Genomic DNA, 23,112 nt, shown 5'->3' on the forward strand with positions numbered 1-23,112 from the left:
TGATTTCAACATGGCTATTGGAGTAAATTCAAAGGCGACTTGCTGACAGAATTTGTGAATGGTAGTAAAAACGTTCTTAAAGGATAGTTGGTATAGTTTGGGACCACCTTTTACATGAGTAAATAATATTCCAAAATTTAGTGTTTTGAGTTATTCAAGACTCCCATTTAAAATGTATCTGGAGCTTTGCTTTGAAATACATTAACAAAAGAAGCTACACTGATGGGTGAAGGTAGGGATGCATAGATGGGTAGGGATGTTATCACAAATGTAGCAAAATGTTCATGTAACATGGAGGTGGTGGGTATATGGGTATTCACTATATAATTCTTTCAATTTTCCTGTATGTTTGACAGATTTCATAATAAAATGTTGGGGGATGCCTGGGTGGCTCAGTCGGTTAAGCGTCCAAGTTTGGCTCAGGTCATGATCTCACAGTTTGTGAGTTCGAGCCCCGTGTCGGGGGCTCTGTGCTGACAGCTCGGAGCCTGGATCCTGCTTCAGCTTCTGTGTCTCCCTCTCTCTCTCTCTGCCCCTCCCTCACTCACACTCTCTCTCTCAAAAATAAACAAACATTAAAAAAAATTTTTTTTAAATGTTGTAAAAAGAACAGAATCACTGTGAGGATGAGTTAGTGTTGTAAATTTCAGCTTGTGCATTAACAAGCTGTATCTTTGCTCCTGAGCCTTTTAGAATTGTTAGGTAAGATTCTGAAGAATGTGGAAGTAGACCAGACCTGGGTTTAAACCCTTTACCGTAAGTAATCTAATTATCTCTATAACTGTGAAAGTTTTGTATCTCTCTAAGCCTTTCCCTGTCTATAAAAATGGAACGGTGATTCCTTGTGGAATTATGGTAAGTATCTTTCATTTTTCTGCTTTTGTGAGCCAGACCCTGGTCCTCAAAGGCTTATTGAATCCAGTTGGATGAATAGTGGAGAGAGAAGGGGAGGTATAATTCATTGGTGCTTGGGAGTCTCCAGATTCACTTCCACAAGGCCATAGAGGTCCCATACTTGACAGAGGCCAGGCGAAAGAAAGGGAGGGAGAGAAGCAACTAGAAATCTTCCCCAGCGGGATGGTGAGTTGGAAGCTTTTGGCATCAGATCTGAGCTAGAAACTGGGCCCTGCCTTCTGCTAGTTGTGTCACTTTGATTAAGTTACTTAAACTTCATCGAACCCTAATTCCCTCAGTTTAAAAATAGAAGCTAGAATATCATTTACCCTGTGGGCTTCTGTTACATTTAAATAACATATATATGACAAGTAGTGAGTAAGTGTTTAGAACATGATAAGTGCTAAAAGCAAATGCCATTTACCCTTTATCGTCCTCATCTTTCCCCCCTCCCATCTGTGTCACTTTCTCCACTTTTCCAAACACCGTTTATTTTTGTCTTTCGTGTTTCGTGTTCCCTCAGCCTTTCTGCTGACAAAATTAAGGCTATTGCCTCCCCTTTTCTAGATGATTGAAAAGGATGATAAGCAGATCCAGCAGCAACCTCCTTAGCATCCCTGGCCATAACTTTGTCAAATTGGAAGCCTGGTAGCTATCAGTACTGTTTTCCAGGCCATTTGGTGCAAAAGCAAGCCAAGTTGAGATCATTTTGCAATTAAAAATTTCATAAGCTGCTGAGTCACATATTTTCATAGCCTGACATATTATGCTTCCAGTGGCTCCTGATGCTATGGATTGAGGGTAAGGGTTGGAACATTTTAAATTCGCCTTTTTAAAACTCTTCCTAATAATATTTCTGTGCCTTGGTAATATTAGTCAATTCTTACCCCCCGGCTTGTTTATCTTAGAAAGTATAGAGAGACTGACAGATACCAACTTTAAGAGAGGAGGTCTTTCCAATAGTAGTTATTCTAAAGTATAAAGCTTTCCAGGAATATTTCTAAAAGTAAAAACAATTCTGCCCATTTATATATTTATACCGCTTAAGAGATGGTGCTGTTTGGGTAAATAACAGTTTGTGGGTCCATCTATTGTTTATGTTTTGAGATCCGTTTGATTTTGAGACGGCCCCAGTTTGCTCCACTACCCTTGGAGCCTTCCTACCCGAGCAGGAAGCCTGTGGAACCATGGTTGCATCTGCTAGAGAGCCGACCGGAAGCAGAAAGAAAAATGCCTTCTCCATTCTTGTCCACTTCCAGTCTCATTGTCTGCTCTAATCTGAAGCCAGCAGGCAAAGGAGTTTGGAAAATAAGAGTTTGCGGGTTTTGGCCCCCTACACTACTGATCATAGGTGAGAGCAGGGTGGAAATGAGAGCAACAGACATTAAATGGTACTAGTGTGATCCTTATTTTACAGACGTTATGTAATTTTCATTAAGTCACACAGCTGGTAGGTGGGAAGACTGGACTTTAAGATTACGTGTAGCTTCAAAACCAGTGATGTTTTCCTGATACCATCTATTGTTGTCCATACTCTGTGCTGTATGTGTGTAATATATATATTCCTGTGTGTGTTTATAAAAATGTTTAAAACATTACAGCACAAAGAGCGTTAGAAGTAACGAATATTTAAACAGATAAGCTATAATTCTACCACGGTGTGACAAATCAGCTGTTGCCATTTTTTCTCATTCTTTTTCAGTTCTTATCCTTGTGTATGTATATATTTGCATATAGCAAATTAAATGTTAAAGCAGGAGAGATTTAAGATGTGCCAATTAATACCAGGTTTTATTTTGTCGTTAGGGTACATTATGAAAATAAAATAGCATTACTATATACTTGCAAAGTTTGATTTCCAGTGAGGAAAGGTGTGGCTTAAATCCAAGCTGTTACTTTCGTTAATTTCATAGCTGACTTGGTCAAATCAGGAAGCAGGCAAATTCTTGCTGTGTAGTAGCTGAAGTTATTAACCCCTTTCTTTTGTGGTATGATTAATAGCACGTGCTTTGAGGCTTCCTGTTGCTTATATTAACAACAACAACAAAAAGGATGTCTTGGTTAAGTGTACCAGTGTTCCTGCCAGTTCTCAAGTTGTCCATAAAGCTCACTGGTTATCTGGACACACTTGTTTCCCCTGAGCTGAGTTACAGAAAGGGCTCAGAAAGGCAGGGTATGTTCAGCACACTAGCTGTTCCATCATCTCAGATGGAAGGGGCATGTTTAGGGGGCATTGCAAAGGATTTATTTGAATATGGTATGACACTGACTGCTAGTTTGTCTCTTACCCCGTATCAGCGGACTACACGGATGCCGAGAATAGATCACATTTCTCAGAACCTTTTGCAACCATATATAGTCTGCATTCTGGCCAAGGGAATGTAAGCAGAAGTGATATGGGCAAACTTGCAGGTAGAGTTCTTTTTTTTTTTAAGTTTATTTATTTATTTTGAGAGAGAGAGAGAGGCAGAGAGGAGAGAGAGAGAATCCCCAGCAGGCTCGGTACCATCAGCATGGAGCCTGATGTGGGGCTCGAACTCACGAACCGTGAGCCTGTGAGCCCAGGTCAAGGGTGGGACACTTAAGCGACTGAGCTACCCAGGCGCCCCAACAGGTAGAGTTCTTAAAGGGAATGCGTGTATTTACCTCTGTCCTGCTGACTTGAATGAATATGTGATGGCTGGGGCTGGTGTAGCCATATCGGACCATGCGTGACACTTAGGAATGCAGACTATACATAGTAGAGCCACAAGAGAACATCACAGAGCAAAATGCAACTACTTTGGGACTTTTATTGAAGCCATTATTACACGGGTCTGTTACTTGTAATTTACCCGATCCTGACTTACCCCTGGGTGGTGATATATAGTGGATGCAGACAAGGCAGTAGTATAATAAATTAGGCTTCTAGGATGGGTGGTTTGTAGGGTTTCTCATCAGAACTTCACAGTGACCAGAAAACCGTGGGATGAGGCAGAGCCCTGTATCTCTCCCTCTCTGCGTACCACTTTTTGTCCTCAGTCTCCCAGCATTTTTGCTATATTCTACACAAACTGCAGCGTGTAAGTGCAGAACAAAAGAAAGAACAAAAACAGTTACAGAAAGAATCTTTTGTTGTTGTTAAGCAGATCTTGAATTCTGCCAATCGTAGTAATTCACGCATTGATGAGATAGCAACCAGAGCTATTAATAGTGCTTTTTTTAGCCTAGTTACAATAGCTGAGGCAAGTGAGTACATAACCTTAAGGATGGAGGAGTTTGTCAGAAGCTGCTTGGCCCACGCCCAGGTTTTGTATTTTATCTTCTCAATTAATGCACGTTTAAGTACTCCTTCCATGAGCATATCCGTGCTTGTTTCATTTCTGTTAAGATGGAATTATTTGCCAGTTCATGGACTTAATTAACTTCCTTGGAATCTTTTGTGTAAAATTAATAGTTCAGGAAAAAGTAGCATGTCTGTTTTCTGACCTTATTTGTTGACCTTTCTGATGTGCTTATTCCTAGCACATCATGGACCATCTCTAGGAGTTCATGCATCCCAGCTGGAGAAGTAGCATATGTGTGATTTGAGCCTCGTGGGATCTCTTAGCACACTGGCCGTTTCTCTCTCTCCTCTTTTAGTGATATGATACATTGCAAAAAGCCTGAAACCTGGATTTAACCTTGTTAGTTATCTGACCTAGGGGTGGTTATGGAGATCCTTAAACCTCTCCTTTCTGGTAGCTTGTGTGATCGGCAATTTTATTGTGTTGCGTTATGTCTCTGTGGTTCTCTTCGGAAATTCCTGTCACTCATATATTGGACCTTCTTGTTCTGTTCTTCCAATCTCTCTCTCTCTGAGAATTCTACTTCTTTGCATTCGGCTAATTTCCAATTTATGTTTTAGTTCACTAATATTCCTGCTGTACTTAATCTTCTGTGAGATTCTTTCACGGAAGTTTTCTAATGTGTGAGTTATAACATAGGTACAATAAAGTACCTAGCTGGGTGAGGAGGGAAGCAAGGGCATGGGGGTGGTGACGGACCTTGAAAAAGTGATGGAGACCCGATCAGGTCCAAAACGGTTTGAGTCTGGTATTCCATGGAGGAGGTGACCTGGAAAGCTGGGAGATAGTAACCAGAGCGTGGAATGCAGGAATTCAGAACTGTAGTGGTGGTGCAGTTAGAACATGTAGGCGGGGTGTGGCCATGGGAGTGGCTCACTGAGGTAGGATAGGGGAAGTGAATCAGCAGATCAGGGCCTCTGAGGCTTACTGTTGGGTGGCTTGACTGAGAGTAGGTTGAAATTTTTAAAATGAGGACTGGAGTAGTGTTGAGAGAGAGACGGGGTCAGTGCTCACATTACTGGAAGATGAGGAGAAGTGACAATGTTGTTTGTAGACGACTATAGCAAGAAGGACTGATGGGATGTCTGAAGGTCGCGGGAATGTGTGGAGAGAGGTAGTTGGGAAGCGGTAATGAGTCTGTGGTACATGGGCTGTGGAGAGAGAAAAAGTGAGTCATCGCTTGAAACGTCTTCTGAGAAAGAACTGTCCTCAGGGGACACCCAGGTTTCTGTGATATCTGAGGCATTCAGAGAGATTGAACTTGAAAGCGTTAGAGGGTTTCCCCCCCCCCTCCCCCACCAAAAGACCTGGGTTCCAGAGGGCTAGTAGAAGGATCCGGATGGCGAGAGCTATTTAAGTGACGTGCCGAACCATATGGCGAGGAGCCCAGGTGTGATAGAGCTTCAGACCTTTTTGCTGCTCTGGGTAAACAGGGACGCAGGGCATAATGCAGTTCGTCCTGACGAGCTTTTAGGGGAAGGTGGGTGATCAGTTCCAGTTGTGGCTTTTGACGGTTTGTCCTGGTGAGGCTTTGGCCTCACGGCCCCGGAAGGAGGTGTCTTATCTGAGGGACTCAGAGCTCCGTGAGCCTCCGTTGCGTCCCGCTGGGTGGCTGTGGCCCGGCGCGGGGAAGCGTGCCTTGGTGGCGGGGTGGTCTTCCCAGTTGTGCATCACTGTGTTCTGGAGGGTTAACCAGAGAGCCCACAACCATCTTAATTGGTCATTTGGAAGGCAATGTAACAAATTTATAACTCAGAAAGGTTAAAGTGCATCATTTAAGACCATGACCAATTCAAAACAAAACGGAGAGCGCAGGAATGCCAAACGCCTGTCGTGTGTGCCTGGGTGCACATCGCTTGTCCGGGCATAAGGAGCTTGGTAGCACAAACAGGCATTGCATAGCAGCTACTGGAAAGAAGACTTAGGATTTCCTGTAAGCTCTGGTGATCCTTTTTTCTAGTTACTGAAAGCCAAGTATGGGATCCCATAACTGATTTAGTACATTCGTAATGGGTCAGTATTAACCGTAGGTACACCGGGAAATGAATATGGGATAATTGTCATTCTTTTGTGTGAACATCAGAAAAGACTTGAATTCTTGGCCTGCCTGGGGCCCTTCAGAATCGGGCAGTGGGTCGAGCATTCCTGGAGAAGCGCTGTCCTGCGGCCCCCGCCCTCCTAGCCAGTCCTCTCTTTCCAGCCTTATCTCACTCCTCATTGCCGACTGAAGCGCTAGGAACACAGAAGGGCCGTGCTTGACCAGCTTTGTGTGATAGCGTTTCGTGCACTGAAGATGCCTTCCTGCTCTCCACCTGCATGCAGATCTGTCACTCACCTGCACGCCCCAGGTCACAGGAAGCAGCTTTGGGAGGCTCTCCTGGGAACGCGCTGGCAGAGTGAGCGCTTTCTTCCCACGCGACTGTGTAACACTCTCACTACACGGTGTTAGAATGACATTCCTGCCCGTCCCCTCTCTCCGGGTTGCGGGCACCCTGAATGTAGTGCCATCAATTTATTCATTGAAGGAGCTGGGCACACTTGCTAGAGAGAGAATTTGGAAAGGGGCGCCTGGGTGGCTCGGTCAGTTGAAGCATGACTTCGACTCAGGTCATGATCTCGCTGTTCTCGAGTTCGAGCCCCGCATCAGGCTCTGGGCTGACAGCTCGGAGCCTGGAGCCTGCTTCGGATTCTGTGTCTCCCTCTCTCTCTGCCCCTCCCCTGCTCGTGCTCTCTCCCTCTCTCTCTTTCTCTCAAAAATAAACGTTAAAAAAAAAAAAAAGGATAATTTGGTAAATGTTTATTCACCATAAGAAAGGGGCAAAAATGGAGAGATGATGGTTCCTTAGGGGGAAATCAAGAAAATACACATGCATTACCAAGATGAACAGAAGCAGAAGGTTGAGGAACAAAAAAAAAAAACCCAATCCATGCAAAAACAAAAAATGAAAATATATAGGGTTCTCTGGATGAGGTTGAAAAGTGAGAGAGAAGTCGGGCGAGATAATTGGGGTACAGACTCATTTGTGAAGCACAGAATGCTGTTCCTGGTAGCAAATCAATCAAATTTAGGGCCTGTTATATCCCAGGTACGGGAGACCTGATCTATGTTAGGATTTCAATTTGTAATTGACGGCTAAGACCAGGGGCCGCCTTTATTGTTTGGGAGCCAGAGACGCAGTGAGGGCAGTGGGTGAGAGTATTTGCTTTAGACTGAGAGCAACTTGGGTGCTAAGGAACTGAGGCTCTCTGAGTTTAATCTGCCTGTAAAATTGGGTGAATGATAATAATGCTTGGTTTGGTTTTAATGTGGTAATTAGTAGAGATCGTCATTAAATGGCAAAAACTGCTTTTTTCTTCCTCTTTAGATTCCTTGTCTTCTGTTATCCCCCGCCTTCAACACTTTCTGGAGTATGGTAGTCTTCAAACATTATTGATCATCCATCCCATTGATACAACCTTTTATAGCAGCCCCCTAATTTAAGTGAATTGATTCATGAATTATGTAGTGCATTGTTAAACTAATGTGTCATGTACATTATAAGACATCTATAAATCGACATCTTCCAAAGAATACAATTAAAAATTTTTTTAACATATTTAAAATTGTGTTTATTAATAAGAAGAAAATCTTTTTGATAATACAGAAATTATTATTAATAATCATCCTGATGAGTGTTTCAGTGTCTTGCTAATCACGATGGTTTCACAGTGTCATTATATAATATCTCAAGGAACTGTAGATATTTATAGCCATTTCACTTTTTAATTTGTTTTTTTTAACATTTATTCATTTTTGAAAGTCAGAGAGAGACAGAGCGCGAATGGGGGAGGGGCAGAGAGAGAGGGAGACACAGAATCCGAAGCAGGCTCCAGGCTCCAAGCTGTCAGCACAGAGCCCGACATGGGGCTCAAACCCACGAACTGCAAGATCATGACCTGAGCCGAAGTTGAATGCTTAACCGACTGAGCCACCCAGATGCCCCTTGCTGAGCATTTACATCTTGGGAACCTATTGGATTCGTTAATTAAATGAATTTAATATTCCAAATATTTATGGATGGATGTCCTCATTTTAAAGATTCTAGTTTCCTAGTGCCTTCCAAGTTCCCATCCTATTCTTTGATGGTAGATGTCTTTAAGGCGTTTAAAAATTCATTTTAGTTTTTAAATTTTTTAAATGTTTTTATATGAGAAAGAGGGAGAGAGAGAGATTGTGAGCGGGAGATGTGCAGAGAGAGGGGGAGACACAGCATGTGAAGCAGGCTCCAGGCTCTGAGCTGTCAGCACAGAGCCTGATGCAGGCCTCAAACTCCTGAACCGTGAGATCATGACCTGAGCCGAAGTCAGGCATTTAACCGACTGGGCCACCCAGGCGCCCCTAAAAATTCATTTTAAAATTGAAATGATCAGAGTTTTGAGAAGAAACTCCTTCCGTCTTTCCATCAATGTCATTTTCAACCAGGGAGTAGTAACAGATTCTCAGTTTATAATTCCCAGAAAAGTAACACTTGGAGACCTACATGGAAAAAATGGTGGCTACCGAAGGTAGGAATAAATCTATATTGTTTATTACCTCTGCACCTATTTGATTTATATTTACTCCTCCACAAGTGGAAGTTGAATGCTAATGTGGGTAATCAGTCTAAGATTTTACTGGGTAGAAACTTATTGGTAGATTCCAAATGGATTCTCTTTGGTTACTGATACTGTTTATTTCCTGTGTTTTTTGAGGATTGATCCTACAGTTAATCTAGGTAGTTTCTGACAAAATCTCATGCATAATTCAGACTTTAACCTTGATTTTTGTTTGGAGAAGGTAAAGAATTTCATATGAATATTTTTACATAAAAAGTAAATTTGAGGCGCTTGGGTGGCTCAGTCAGTTAAGTGTCTGACTCTTGATTTCGGCTCAGGTCATGATCTCGTGGCTGATGGGATCGAGCCCTGCATTGCACTGACAGCACAGAGCCTGCTTGGGATATTCTCTCTCTCTCTCTCTCTCTCTCTCTCTCTCTCTCTTTCTTTTTGTGATGGTCAAAGTATTCCTTCTGGGATACGGGATGGGGTAGTATTATCATGTTGTTTTGTCTTAGGAAAACTGAATTTGACTCAAAATTGTTTTAGGAACTAGCAGTCACCAGATATTCTAAGAGGGCTTTAAATGTAAACACATGTAAAAAAGCGAAACTATTAGTGACCCCCCCCCCCATCACCTAGTATTATAGTATGACTGGATGTAGTTCAAGATTGTGTACGTTGCTCTTTTATGTTCATTTTATTTTTTTTTTATTTTTTTTTTAAATTTTTTTTCAACGTTTATTTATTTTTGCGACAGAGAGAGACAGAGCATGAACGGGGGAGGGGCAGAGAGAGAGGGAGACACAGAATCGGAAACAGGCTCCAGGCTCTGAGCCATCAGCCCAGAGCCCGACGCGGGGCTCGAACTCACGGACCGCGAGATCGTGACCTGGCTGAAGTCGGACGCTTAACCGACTGCGCCACCCAGGCGCCCCTATGTTCATTTTAAAATGAAAAAAATAATTGCTAGGGATCATGTTTTCTTAACATAAATTTCGTTAGAGATAAAGAGACACTTGACAACTATGCCCTTTAATAAAGATAGAACATCTTTATGTTCTATGTATGATTTTTTCCTCATTAATCCAATATTTTAATATATTTCTTTTAAGAAATATTGTTCTAAGGATACCCCATGAACTTGTTGCGGATTTTAGGATTTCTTTCACTACATGCTCAGTTTAGAAATCAAAGCATTCTAATGAGGAAAACAAATCACTTTTAGTTCCAGTAAACAAAGACAACCGCTTTGAGCACTGTGGGATATACTTACCATCATCATCTTACAAAAAAGGATGCATACTTTGTTTTTTTTTTTTTTTTGTAGTAGTTAACATTTTTATTCTTAGTGGTAACATACAGAAAAATACACAGATGAAGTGTAGTTCAATTCATTATGATAGAGTGAATGGACATGTATGTACCTGCTGGTCAGTCAGATCAAGTAATTCTAGCACCCCAAAACTCCTCTCACATACTCACCTGACCTCTCTCCCCTCCCAACTGCAAAGGAAACCACTATCCCAACATCTAGCGCTGTAGTTTCGTCTGGCTTTGAAATTTATATAAATGGGATCATATGCTATGTATTCTTTTGTGTCTTCCTTCTTTTGCTTATTTGTAAAATTGATCTGTGGTTTTACATGACGCATAGTTTGTTCATTTTTATTATGTAGTATTCCATTTTAAGACTATCTCACATTTACCCATTCTACTGTAATATATATTTGATATTTCCAACTTTTGGCTATTAAGACAATGCTGTGTACATTCGTGTACCTGTCTGTGCACACATGTAAACATTTTGTTGGTCCACTAGTAAAATAATTAGTGGAATCGCTGGGTTCTAGTTGTGCCTCATTCACTTATATTGGTTACAAGTAAACTGTTTTCCAAATTTTTTGCCCCAGTTTACACTCTCACTAGAGTAAATGAGAGTTCTACTTGCTCCACATCCGTGCCAACATGTTTTTGGAGAGGGTAAGGTGGAGTCAAGTTTATTGAGATATAATTTATATACAGTAAAAGTTGCTTTTGCTGTGTCTAGTTTCATTTTAGCAATTATGTGCAGTTATGCAAAAACCACCGTCATTAAGATATTGAGCATTTCCATCAAGGTCGAGACTTTGTAGTTGGACCCCCAACAACTGGCCCTCCACTATAGTTCTGTGAGGCAGACCTCCACCACTTTGCATCCATAATCCGTTCATGAAAATCAGACATTCTGCCGAAAGTGCTGATCTGGAGCCTATTTACCATTACTTTAAATTAAAAAAATTATAATGTGATAATGACCCAACATATTCAGCCAGTTAAAAAAAATTTTTTTTTCATGTTTGTTTATTTTTGAGAGAGAGACAGAGCACGAGCAGGGGAGGAACAGAGGGAGAAGGAGAGGGAATTCCAAGCAGGCTCCACTGTGCCAGCATGGAGCGCAGAGGGGCTCAATCCCACGAACTGTGAGATCGTGACCTGAACCAAAATCGAGAGCTGGATGCTCAACCGACTGCGCCACCCAGGCACCCCTACTCAGCCATTTTTTTTTTCATCTTTTTCAACGTTTTTATTTATTTTTGGGACAGAGAGAGACAGAGCATGAACGGGGGAGGGGCAGAGAGAGGGAGACACAGAATCGGAAACAGGCTCCAGGCTCCGAGCCGTCAGCCCAGAGCCCGACGCGGGGCTCGAACTCACGGACCGCGAGATCGTGACCTGGCTGAAGTCGGACGCTTAACCGACTGCGCCACCCAGGCGCCCCCTTTTTTTTTTTTTTTTCAACGTTTATTTATTTTTGGGACAGAGAGAGACAGAGCATGAACGGGCGAGGGGCAGAGAGAGAGACACACACAGAATCGGAAACAGGCTCCAGGCTCTGAGCCATCAGCCCAGAGCCCGACGCGGGGCTCGAACTCACGGACCGCGAGATCGTGACCTGGCTGAAGTCGGACGCTTAACCGACTGCGCCACCCAGGCGCCCCTCAGCCATTTTTTTAAGGCACACCGAATGCCTGTGTTTAAGAAAGAAACTAGTGGGTTTTTTTTTTTTTAATATAAAATGCTTAATACATGGCTTCCTGATCAAGTAATGATCGCAAGTGAACAGGTGTTTTGTGAATAGTAACATCTCTTCCATTCCAGTCATTTTGCTCCCTTTGCCAGAATTTTAACGCATTTTCAACTTTTGCCTCTCTGTGTAACACTTTAGCAAAACCAAGGGCTCAGTGTGGAAGGGCTTATGGGAAACCACTTTAGTTTGTGTGCCCAGTGGGAGAGAATGGCTCTCACCGAGCAGAACGCAGTGATGCTCTCTTAGCATCGATAACACCTGAGGCATACATCTAATTTTTTTACACTCAGTTCAGTTTTAAAAAGTCAACGATTTTGTCATACCAGCTATATTGGTAATGAGACCTGTCCCCTCCCTCACATTTTTATTGTTAACGGATAAATAATCTCGAGTCCATACTTTTAAAAGATTGAATCATCAACACCAGATTTGTTCTTTTAGTTTATTTCCGTGCTTACTAGTTTTAGTTAGATACATCTTATTTTAAGAGTTTATTTGGAAGACCTGAGTGAGGGATACAATTAAAAAACTTGGGAGACCATCCTTAATTTGCTTTTTTAGAACAGAAGGAAACATACTGTAACTTTCCCTTATTTTTCTGGTGGAGAGAGATTTTGTTTGCCAACAGGAAAATGCAATTCCACTAAGATTCTTGGGTCACAGATCAGAGACTTGGATCAGCAAAAAGAAATGAACTTTTGGAAGAATTCTGGTCCAACATCATGGGCCAGTTTAAACTACAATGTAGGCAGTGGCAGGCAGCCTCCCTTCTCCCTATAAGGAAAGGCCGCCCTGCAGTGATATTTGCCAGGGCAGGGAGGAGGGATGTGTGTGGTGAGGGCAGGCGGGGCTGCACTAGCTTCTTAATAAAAACTTAGTGTGTCTGACGTTGCACGCAGCTTCTCAGCCCCCTTTGGGAAAACCCGAAAGGGGCAAAAAAATGAGAGTGGAGTTGTGCCGTTAGACGTGTGTGAAATTTTTTCCAGGGGCGGTCAGCTCTTACTTCTTCTAGTCACAAAGATGCGCAGCTGTGAAGAGAATCTGCAAAACAAACAAACAGAAAAAGAAAACAAAAAACCCCACTTATCTTTTACCTGGGAGAGCGCTCGGTGATTATTTTTCTTGCAGATTGAACTTCCTGATTGGGTTTTTCTTTGCTTGCGATCCTGGAACACACAGCGGTGGAGGCAGGGGTACACGGTCCCGGGGCATACTCTGAGTGGAAGGAAGTGACTGGAAGCTTTTTATAATGTTAAGATAAACAACAAGTCAGTCCCAAAGCAAATAATATTTGGCTGCTGGTTGCGCTTTCTTAAACGATTCTGAATCTCTTATGAAATGTTTCACATTCCGCAACTGTTCACATGAACATTGCTTTGAATCAGTTTAAGTTTGTGATGTGTAATGATGAATTATTAGTTGATATTTTTTATTCAAATATCTAAGTTTTCCTAATGCAAAGCAGGGAGCACAGTGCCAAACAGAAATTTTACGGTCTTTGTCAATCATCTTAAGATCTTTCCTACGTTAAAAAAAACATCCTTTGGGTAATTTCTCTTCCTGGGCCTCAAGTTTGCTTGTGCCTACACTGGGGGTTCGTACTGGGCGTTCTGTGCATGCTGAGCGTCCCTGCATGTTCCTTTGGGGACCTCCAAAACGTGGGCAGGAATACCCCCACTGGAATAGAAAAGTCATTCCAGTGAATCATAGAAAATGTTTGAGATTTGCAGGACCACAATTATGTAAGAAGTGATATACTGATAGGGGTCCATGCGGTAGTTTTATATCGTGTGTTTACTCAAAAATGTAAAATATTAGAAGTGAACAGATGGTCACACTGAACTGTTGACGGTTTATAAAAAGGAAGTGAAAAGTATCTACCTGTGTTAGTTCTGGGAAAATGACATTTCCCAGTTTATTTGCCATCCATTTAAAATTTCTTTACCAAAGCATTTAATTTCTTTTACAGAGGTGTTCGTTAAAAATGTCATCTGCTCGTTATAACAGGTAATCAAAATAAAAACCTAGATGAGTACAAAGACTAAAATATCACGACCATTGCCACCATCCTAGATCTGATCAGTGTTAACGTGTTGGTGTTTATCCCTCCAAAAAGCACCTGTCAGGAGGTGCTTTTTAAAAATAAAGATCATCGGGCTGTATCCCGTAGCCCAGGTGCGTATTGCCTCATATCTTGTGGGGTTGGTGACCAGGAATTTTCTCCCTTCCTTCACTTCTTCCATGATGTTTTTAATGGAAAGTTATGCTTGAATACTGATATGTCCATGTCGTACAAGAGTCGGGAATAAACTGAACGAAATAAGAAACTCCTTCAGGCCACCTTCACTCCTACTCTCCTCTATGATCAGAGAGAATTTCTGTCAAAAGGGCACCCTGCCAGGCACCTGTAGGTGCTTTTACATGCAGAAAGATGTACATTTATAATTTTTTAAACACAAGTGGGGCATGTTGTGTATATATATACTGTTTTGTGATTTGCATTTCCACTTAATGATGTATTTGATAAGGTTTTTCTGTATTCTACATAATCGTATGCCTGTGAGGTCTCTTGTGGTCTGTTTTGTTTGCTTTAAAAAAAAATTTTTTTTAATCTTTATTTTTGAGAGAGAGAGCACGAGCAGGGGAGGAACAGAGCGAGAAGGAGACACAAAATCTGAAGCAGGCTCCAGGCTCTGAGCCATCAGCACATTTATTTATTTGTTTCTCAAGTTATTTAACATGCAGTGTAATTTTTGCTTCAGGAGTAAAACCCAGTGATTCGTCACTTACATGTAACACCCAGTGCTCATTCCAACAAGTGCCCTCCTCAGTGCCCATCACCCGTTTACCCCACTCCCCACCCTCATCAACCCTCAGTTCTTTGTGTTTAAGAGTCTCTTATGGTTTGCCTCCCTTTCTGTTTTTATCTTAATTTTCCTTCCCTTCCCCCACGATCATCTGTTAAGTTTCTCAAATTCCACATATGAGTAAAATCATATGATAGGTCTTTTTCTGACTGACTTATTTCGCTTAATATAATACCCTCCAGTTCCATCCATGTTGTTGCAAATAGCGAGATTTCATTCTTTTTCATCACCAAGTAGTATTCCATTTGTGTGTGTGTGTGTGTGTGTGTGTGTGTGTGTGTGTACATGTACACACACACATATACTACATCTTCTTAATCCATTCATCAGTTGATGGACATTTGGGCTCATTCTGTGATTTGGCTATTGTTAATAGCGCTGCTATAAATATTGGGGTGCACGTGCCCCTTCGAATCAGCATGTTTGTAAGTGCAGAGCCTGACACGGGGCTCTACCTCACGTACTGTAAGATCATGACCTGAGCCAAAATCAAGAGTTGGATGCTTAACCTACTGAGCCACCCAGGCGCTGCTGTTCTTTGTATCTTTTTGAATTTTGTTTCTTGCATAACAGAAAGGCTTTCTGAACTCAAGGTTCATACAGGTACTTTTATAATTAAATACTGGGAAAATGATTAAATTCTGTTGTCCCGAAGACATTTCTAGAGTTTTGTCTTTACTCATTTGGAATACTACCTGTATCATAAGGTTAATTCTCAAATATATGTGGTTCTGTTGCTGAACTTGAACTCATTTCTGGTCCATCCAGCTAATTTGTCTACTGCCAGTATCACACTTTTAAATGACCTTAGCTTTATAGAAATTTTGCTGTTTAACCAGGAACATTCCTCCTCAGCAATATTTCTTTTGCACTGTATTACAAAATATTACACAAATTCCTCTTGGTATTTTGATAGTGATTATCCTGAAGTTTAGATTAATTTACGGGTAGTTTTGCAGTATTGCCTTTTAATCTAGAAATCTACTGTACCTCTGTATTAATTTAGATCTTATACGGCCTTCAGTCTCAAGGTCTGTGGTTATCTGCCCGAAGGTATTACACATTTCTGTTGATTCTTTTTAAAAAAATTTTTAAATGTTTATTTATTTTTGAGAGAGCACGAGCAGGGGAGGGGCAGAGAGAGAGAGAGGGAGACACAGAATCTGAAGCAGGCTCCAGGCTCCGAGCCATCAGTACAGAGACTGATGCGGGGCTCTAACTTTTGAACCGGGAGATCATGACTGGAGTTAGAGTTGGACACTTCATCAACTGAGCCACCCAGGTGCCCCTCTTTTGTGTTGATGTTTGAAGATTTTATTGATCCTTGAAGATTGTTTGTTGCTGTGGTGATTGGACTTTGTAATTGTTTGTTGCTCACGTATAGGCAGGTTTTTGATTTTTTATATGTCACTCTTTTAGTTCTAGACTGTACCAAAATCTGTTCGTTCTGATAGTGTGTCAGTTGATTCTCTTGATGTTCTAGAGCAGCTGTGTCTGATACAAACGTGAGCCATAGATGCAAACCACATATGTGATTTAAAAATTTCTGGTAGTCATATTGAAAAAGTAAAAACAAACAGGTGAAGCTTATCTTAACAATACACTTTAATATAATATGTCCAAAATATTATAATTTCAACACGTAATCGATATTTAAAAATTGGCAAAAAATTTTTTACTTTTGTATTAAGTCTTCAGAATTGAGTATTTTATACTTACAGCATGATGCGTTTGGGACGAACCACATTTCAAGTGCCCGGTACCCACAGTGGTTGGTGGCTACTCCATTGGACAGTGCACAGTCAGGTTGCTTGCAAATAATTTTGTGTGTGTGTTTACGAGTCTGTCATGCTTTGCCTCCCTTTCTGTTTCTTTCTTATTTTTCACTCCCTTCCCCCACGATCATCTGTTAAGTTTCTCAAATTCCACATATGAGTAAAATCATATGATAGGTCTTTTTCTGACTGACTTATTTCGCCCCTCCCCCCCCGCCCCCCACCTTGCCTTAACACTTTTGCTCGGACCACCTGTAGTTCATTGGTGATGTTGGTGATATCCATAGGGGTGTTCTTTTAATGTTTGACCACCGTGGATTTCTGATTAGATGGACTTTAGAATCCAAAGAGGTTACTTTTCTTTCCTAGCTTGTAAGAATTCTTCAAATTAAAAAAAAATTTTTTTTTAACTTTTATTCATTTTTGAGAGACAGAGACAGAGACAGAGCGTGAGTGGGGGAGGGGGACAGAGAGAGAGAGAGAGAGAGAGAGAGAGAGAGAGAATCTGAAGCAGGCTCCAGGCTCTGAGCTGCCAGCACAGAGCCCAATGCGGGGCTCGAACTCGCTGTGAGATCATGACCTGAGCCCAAGTTGGATGCGGAACTGACTGAGCCACCCAGGCGCCCCAAATTTGTAAGAATTCTTAATAGGTTTTAAATTTAATTTTAAAAATTGGCGAGATTATCTTTTCCTCCATCTTTTTACAGTGAGTAACAAGCATACTTCATTTTATTGTGCTGTGTTTTACTGTGCTTTGCAGATACAGCAGTTTTTATTGTTTGTTTGTTTGTTTTAGGGTTTGTGGCAACCTTGCATTGAGCAAGTCTGTCCGCACCATTTTTTTTTTTTTTTAAATTTTTTTTAAACGTTTATTTATTTTGGGAGAGAGAGAGACAGAGCATGAACGGGGGAGGGGCAGAGAGAGAGGGAGACACAGAATCGGAAACAGGCTCCAGGCTCTGAGCCGTCAGCCCAGAGCCTGACGCGGGGCTCGAACTCACGGACCGCGAGATCGTGACCTGGCTGAAGTCGGACGCTTAACCGACTGCGCCACCCAGGCGCCCCTGTCCGCACCATTTTTGCAGCCACATTTGCTCACTTTGTGTCTCTGTGTCACATTTTGATAATTCTCACAAGTCTTCAAACTTTTTCATTAATACACATAACTCTTTTTTTTTAATTTTTTTTTTTTAACGTTTATTTATTTTTGAGACAGAGAGACAGAACATGAACAGGGGAGGGGCAGAGAGAGAGGGAGACACAGAATCCGAAACAGGCTCCAGGCTCTGAGCTGTCAGCACAGAGCCCGACGCGGGGCTTGAACTCACGGACCGTGAGATCATGACCTGAGCCGAAGTTGGATGCTTAACTGACTGAGCCACCCAGGCGCCCCTGTAAACATAACTCTTCTATGCAGTGGGAAACCAAAAACTTCATTTGATTCACTTCACCACAATACTAGTCGGAACCAAACCTGCAGTATCTCTGAAGTGTGCCTGCCTACAAATTAACAGACTTCTAAAATGATGAACAATTCTTGCATTTCAGAGACAAAACTTTCATGATCATGCTGCATTTGTTCTTTTAACGAATTTTTGTGTAAGATTTCATCTGCTTTTGTTTGATTGAGTCTGTCTGTAAACCTCTCTTTTCATTTCTCCCTCTTGTTTTAAATGCTGTCATTGTCCAGTTCCTGTAGCAGGGAGATTTTTCTGGCCTGGTCACTTGAGTTGTGTATATATGACTCTTGTTGTGTACTTCGGAGCTGCTTATGTAACACGGGAATTGTCTGTGCTGGGAGGGCTTGGTGGACTTATTTGTGAGCTTTGGACTGGATTTGGTTTTCAGGGCTAGCTCTTGGACTCCGTTTTCTGCTCTTCTAAGATTGTTTGCTCATTCAGGCTTTTGTCTTTGGCCAATTTTGGTATTTTGTATCTTCCTAGATATTTTAGCATTTTGCTTAGGTTTTCAAATCTGTTGCTATAAAGTTGCACCTGAAGTTTTCTTATAATTTTGTAGATGTTTTGATATGTAAAGAAAATCTCGGAAGACCTAAGAAGTTCAGCGGTGGTTATCTCTGGGAAGTAAAAGTAGGTTATAGGAGTGGGGAATGATGGTCTTAAAAGAATTTTATATCGTTGGGCAATGGGAGACTTTTCACGTACCAGACTTGTTTTACTTTAATAACTGAAAAGAGTGTTTCTTCAAAGTTTGAAATATGAAAAAGTGTACAATATCACACAGAAGTACGCATTTCCATCTCACTAGTCCCAGCACTTCTTAACTATGTGTTTTTTTTCTCAAGCTGGCCTCTGGACGGTCTTCACACTGGGCGGCGTGGGCAGCAAAGCAGCTGCCACTCCAGAACTTTCTTCTCCTCTGGCCAACCAGAGTCTCTTGCTTCTGCTGGTGCTGGCCAACCTGACCGACGCTGCAGATACGCCAAACCCCTACAGACAGGCCATTATGTCCTTTAAGAATACGCAAGGTTTGTGGTACTTTGTTCTCTGAGTATTCTTTCTAATGACGAATGAGGGTTTTGCTTACCCATGTTATCATTTTATAGTTGTGGAGATGAATATTTGTATATTTTCATATTGGTTAAAGATGAGAAAGAGTTAGATTTTTCTATCTGTATTCTTAGGAAGGTCAAATAAATCTTAGATAAAAGCTATAGTTCTTTAGAGCCACTTAAAACTATTGTTTTTTTTTTTTTTTTTGGTCCAGAAATAACCAAGCCAGCAATATGCTTCATTTAGATCCTCCTGTCCCACCTGTTAGGGATAGGAATTAACCTGGAAAACTCTGAGTGGTAGATTGTTTGAAGGTTTTCATTTAAAGTCTGTATTCCAGTTAGAGTTTTATAAAACTAAAAATTAGAGCTTAATAAACTTCTTCTGGAAAGATGCAGACCCCTTTGTAGGGTCATGCGGTGTCTGTTACCATCTCTTAACTCTGCTGTGGTAGCACAAAAAGCAGGCATAGATAATAAGGAAGTGAGCTTCGCTGGTTTCTATTAAAACTTTATTTCCAAAATAGGTGGTGAGCTTGCCTGTGGTCTGTAACTTGCCCTATAGAGCATGGGTAGATAGTTCTGTGTTGAAAGAGTAATCTCCAATCAAAAGATTACACTCTGTAAGCCAGGTTAATACAGTAGCTAGATTTTTAAGGTGTATTGGACATTAATATAATTAACATGGGTAAGAAGTGAAATTATTGGATGGGAACATTTTTAAAGCTTCTGACATGCTTTGCCATGTTCCTTTCCAGAGTTCTAATACACGTTTCTTCTTTTTCTCTTAAGTTTATTTATTTATTTTGAGAGAGAGAAAGAGAGTGGAGAGAGAGAATCCCAAGCAGGCTCCATGCTGACAGCACGAAGCCTGACAACGGGGCTCGATCTCATGAACCTGTGAGATCATGACCTGAGCCGAAATCAAGAATCGGAGGCTTAACCAACTGAGCCATCCAGGCTCCTCTAATACACGTTTCTTAATAGACAGTATATGAGTGTGCCAGTTGGGTGTACCTTTGCCAACTCTGGTTATTACTGTTTGTAGGGGGAAATAATGATAGGTAACCTCTAACAATTTGATAGATAAAATGTGAAAACTCATGCATCTGATAGTACTTTTCTGTTCCCATTACTATTACATTGTGGCTTACTGGTTAAGAAAACAAGTTTTGCAAAGCAGATGAACATATTGGTTGGGGGGGGCGGGGGGAGAAAAAAGAGAGAGGGAAACAAATCATAAGAGATTCTTAAAGATAGAGAACAAACTGAGGGTTGATGGAGGAAGGTCGGTGGGGGGATGGGCCAGATGGGTCCCAGGCATTAAAGGAGGGCATATGTAAATGATGAATCACAGAATTCTACTCCTGAAGCCACTATTGCTTAAATAAATAAAGTAAATTAAAAAAATAATTAAAAATTTGAAAAGAAAACAAAAGCAAGTTTTGGGAGTCAAGCAGACAGAGTTTATGCCACACTGTGTCACTTCAGAGCGGTGAAGCTTCTCACAGTTTGCTTAACCTCAAGCCTCCCTGGCTTTGTCTTTAAAATGGAAATAATGTCCCCTAATATTTGTATAAGCACCAAGCAAGGTAAGGTTTTAAAATGATTAGCTTAGTTTTTGCAACATAGCCAGATACTCGGTTTATAGTATATATTGTCACTTTTGATGCTGAGGCCAGATGTTGCTATTGAAGGTCGAACCTTTCTGGGGTCGCCATCTTTTTTGGTGGACAGTTTGGTGCAGGGATTCTGAGCAATGACTTTAGGGTTAAACTGCCTTGGGTTCAAATCCCAGTTTTTATTCTTTTTCTTTTTTTTTTCTTTTTAATTTTTTTTACATTTATTTATTTTTGAGAAACAGAGTGAGACAAAGCGTGAGTGTGGGGGGGGAGGGGGCGGGCAGAGAGAGAAGGAGACACAGAATCTGAAGCAGGCTCCAGGCTCCGAGCAAGTGGTCGGCACAGAGCCCGATGCGGGGCTCCAACCCACAAACTGTGAGATCGTGACCTGAGCCGAAGTTGGGTGCTCAGCTGACTGAGCCACCCAGGCGCCCCTCTTTTTTAATGATTTAAGTTTATTTATTTGTTCTGAGAAAAAGAGGGAGGGGCAGAGAGAGAGAGGGAAATAGAGAATCCCAAGCAGGCTCCATGCCACCAGCGTAGAGCCCGACATGGGGCTCATACCCATGAACCACGAGATCATGACCTGAGCTGAAATCAAGAGTCAGAAGCTTAACCGACTGAGCCACCCAAGTGCCCCCAGTTTTTATTCTTTAAATACCAGTGTCTTGAATCTGTAAAGCAGGGGTTATAATTTCTACCTCACAGGGTTTTTATAAAAATTAAGTATGTATCACAGTATGGAGTCATTCTATTATTGCTGTAATTATAAGAAGCAGAATAATGTAGTGGTGACAACAGAGGGTGATCCGTGTTTTACTTGGGGCTGCTCTAGGAAAAGTTCATCTCCCCAGGCCTCTATTTCATCCTTTGTGAAGTTGGTCAGAATAATGACATGATCCTTGTATGCATTAAATAAGGGATAATACATGTAAATCTGTAAATAATAGCTAGGTCATAGCACTTATTAGCTAGTAATATATAAATGTTATGGATACACACACATCACACATACTCCATTTGCAGTCAGGCGTAAATCAGCCTGGCAAACAGGTTACTTTGCTTCATTGTAGAGAGGCATAGTGTGTCTAGAATCTTCCTCCATTGAGTGTTCTGTAGATGCTGTAGTCATTTGCATACTCATAGATTATATGCAACGCTTCCTTTTGCCATCCTTTGCAAAAACAAGTCACACAAAACAGTGATTTTTGTAGCTGACCAAAATACAGTGTTAGGATTGGAAAACTAACCTATATGCTAAATGTGGGAGGAAAAGTGAGGGCACTTTGTAGTAAAGTTACAGACACTTTTTAGATAATTCTCACAACGTACAGGTTGGAAAGGAGGCTCCAAGAGGTACGGGACTGTGCTATCAAAGTTGTGTTGGTACACCTTTCTTTTCCGTAAGAGTGAAGCTTGTGGAGATTCTAACGCAGGAATTTAAAATTTTTTACTTTTATTTATTTTTTGTGTCTTTAAAAAAACATCTTGGTTCTTTCCAAGATATTATTAAAATAATCACCTTGTTGTGCTGTCATGTTCCAGTGTTCTTATCTGATAGGATCATACTTTTCTCTACGTCAGTTGACCCGTCTCTACCTCCTTTTTGACTTGCTAACTTTGCTGGCTTCGGTATTTAAGCAAGAGTCCAGCGCATGTAGGAAGGGGGCTCTGCTCTGTCAGTTTGCGAAATCAGGAATTTTCCCACATGGGCTGGGATTTATGGCTTTCATCATGCTAGTGACTCTAAAAAAAGATCTACAGGGGCGCCTGGGTGGCTCAGTCAGTTAAGCGTCCAACTCTTGGTTTCAGCACAGGTCATGATCTCACGGTTCATGGGTTTCGAGTCCCACGTAGGGCTTTGTGGTGAGAGTGTGGAGCCTGCTTGGGATTTGCTCTCCTGTCTGCCCCTCATCTGCTCACATGTGTGCACTCGCACGCGCGCTCTCTCTCTCTCTCTCTCTCTCTCTCAAAATAAATAAATAAACTTGGAAAAAAGGATTTACAAAATCACGTACATGTTCTGATAGTTGTCTGAGGTTCAGTATATTCTACTATAGAAGCTACTGCTGAACATGCTGATAGTACTTTAAAACTGGCTAGGGGAACCTGGCTGGGGGAGCCCACAGCTCTTGATCTCGGGTCCTGTGTTCAAGCCCCATGTTGGGGGTACTATTTGCTTAATAAATAAATTTTAAAAAAAAACAATTAAAAAATAAAAGTAATTAAATTATATGTTGCTATCCTAGCTGTTTTTTTCATAAATGGATTAGTGACATTGGTGAGTACTTGAGCCGTAGTTATTCATTGGAAAAAGATTAGCTTGAAGTCCTTTTTTCTTTTTAGCCCTTACAAGAGGATTTTCTGTTTTATATAGAAACTTTTATATTCTTTGTCTTGGTATTCTTTATTTAGGACTGGTGGTCATTTAATTTTGGTAACAGAACATTTCAGATGTCATGGTTAAATTG

The 23,112-nt window shown here is 41.3% G+C and overlaps 1 protein-coding gene across 1 annotated transcript in view; it reads left to right on the forward strand.

The window, feature by feature from the left end:
• Positions 1-23,112, forward strand: part of DYM (dymeclin) — a 350,411-nt gene that overhangs the window by 119,862 nt on the left and 207,437 nt on the right. Inside the window, 1 exon segment of the mRNA XM_030335687.1 lies at positions 18,813-18,995. Within this exon segment, the coding sequence (XP_030191547.1) occupies positions 18,813-18,995 (183 nt within the window).

Source organism: Lynx canadensis, chromosome D3 (assembly GCF_007474595.2).
Source record: "Lynx canadensis isolate LIC74 chromosome D3, mLynCan4.pri.v2, whole genome shotgun sequence".
In the NCBI taxonomy this organism is placed as follows: Eukaryota; Metazoa; Chordata; class Mammalia; order Carnivora; family Felidae; genus Lynx; species Lynx canadensis.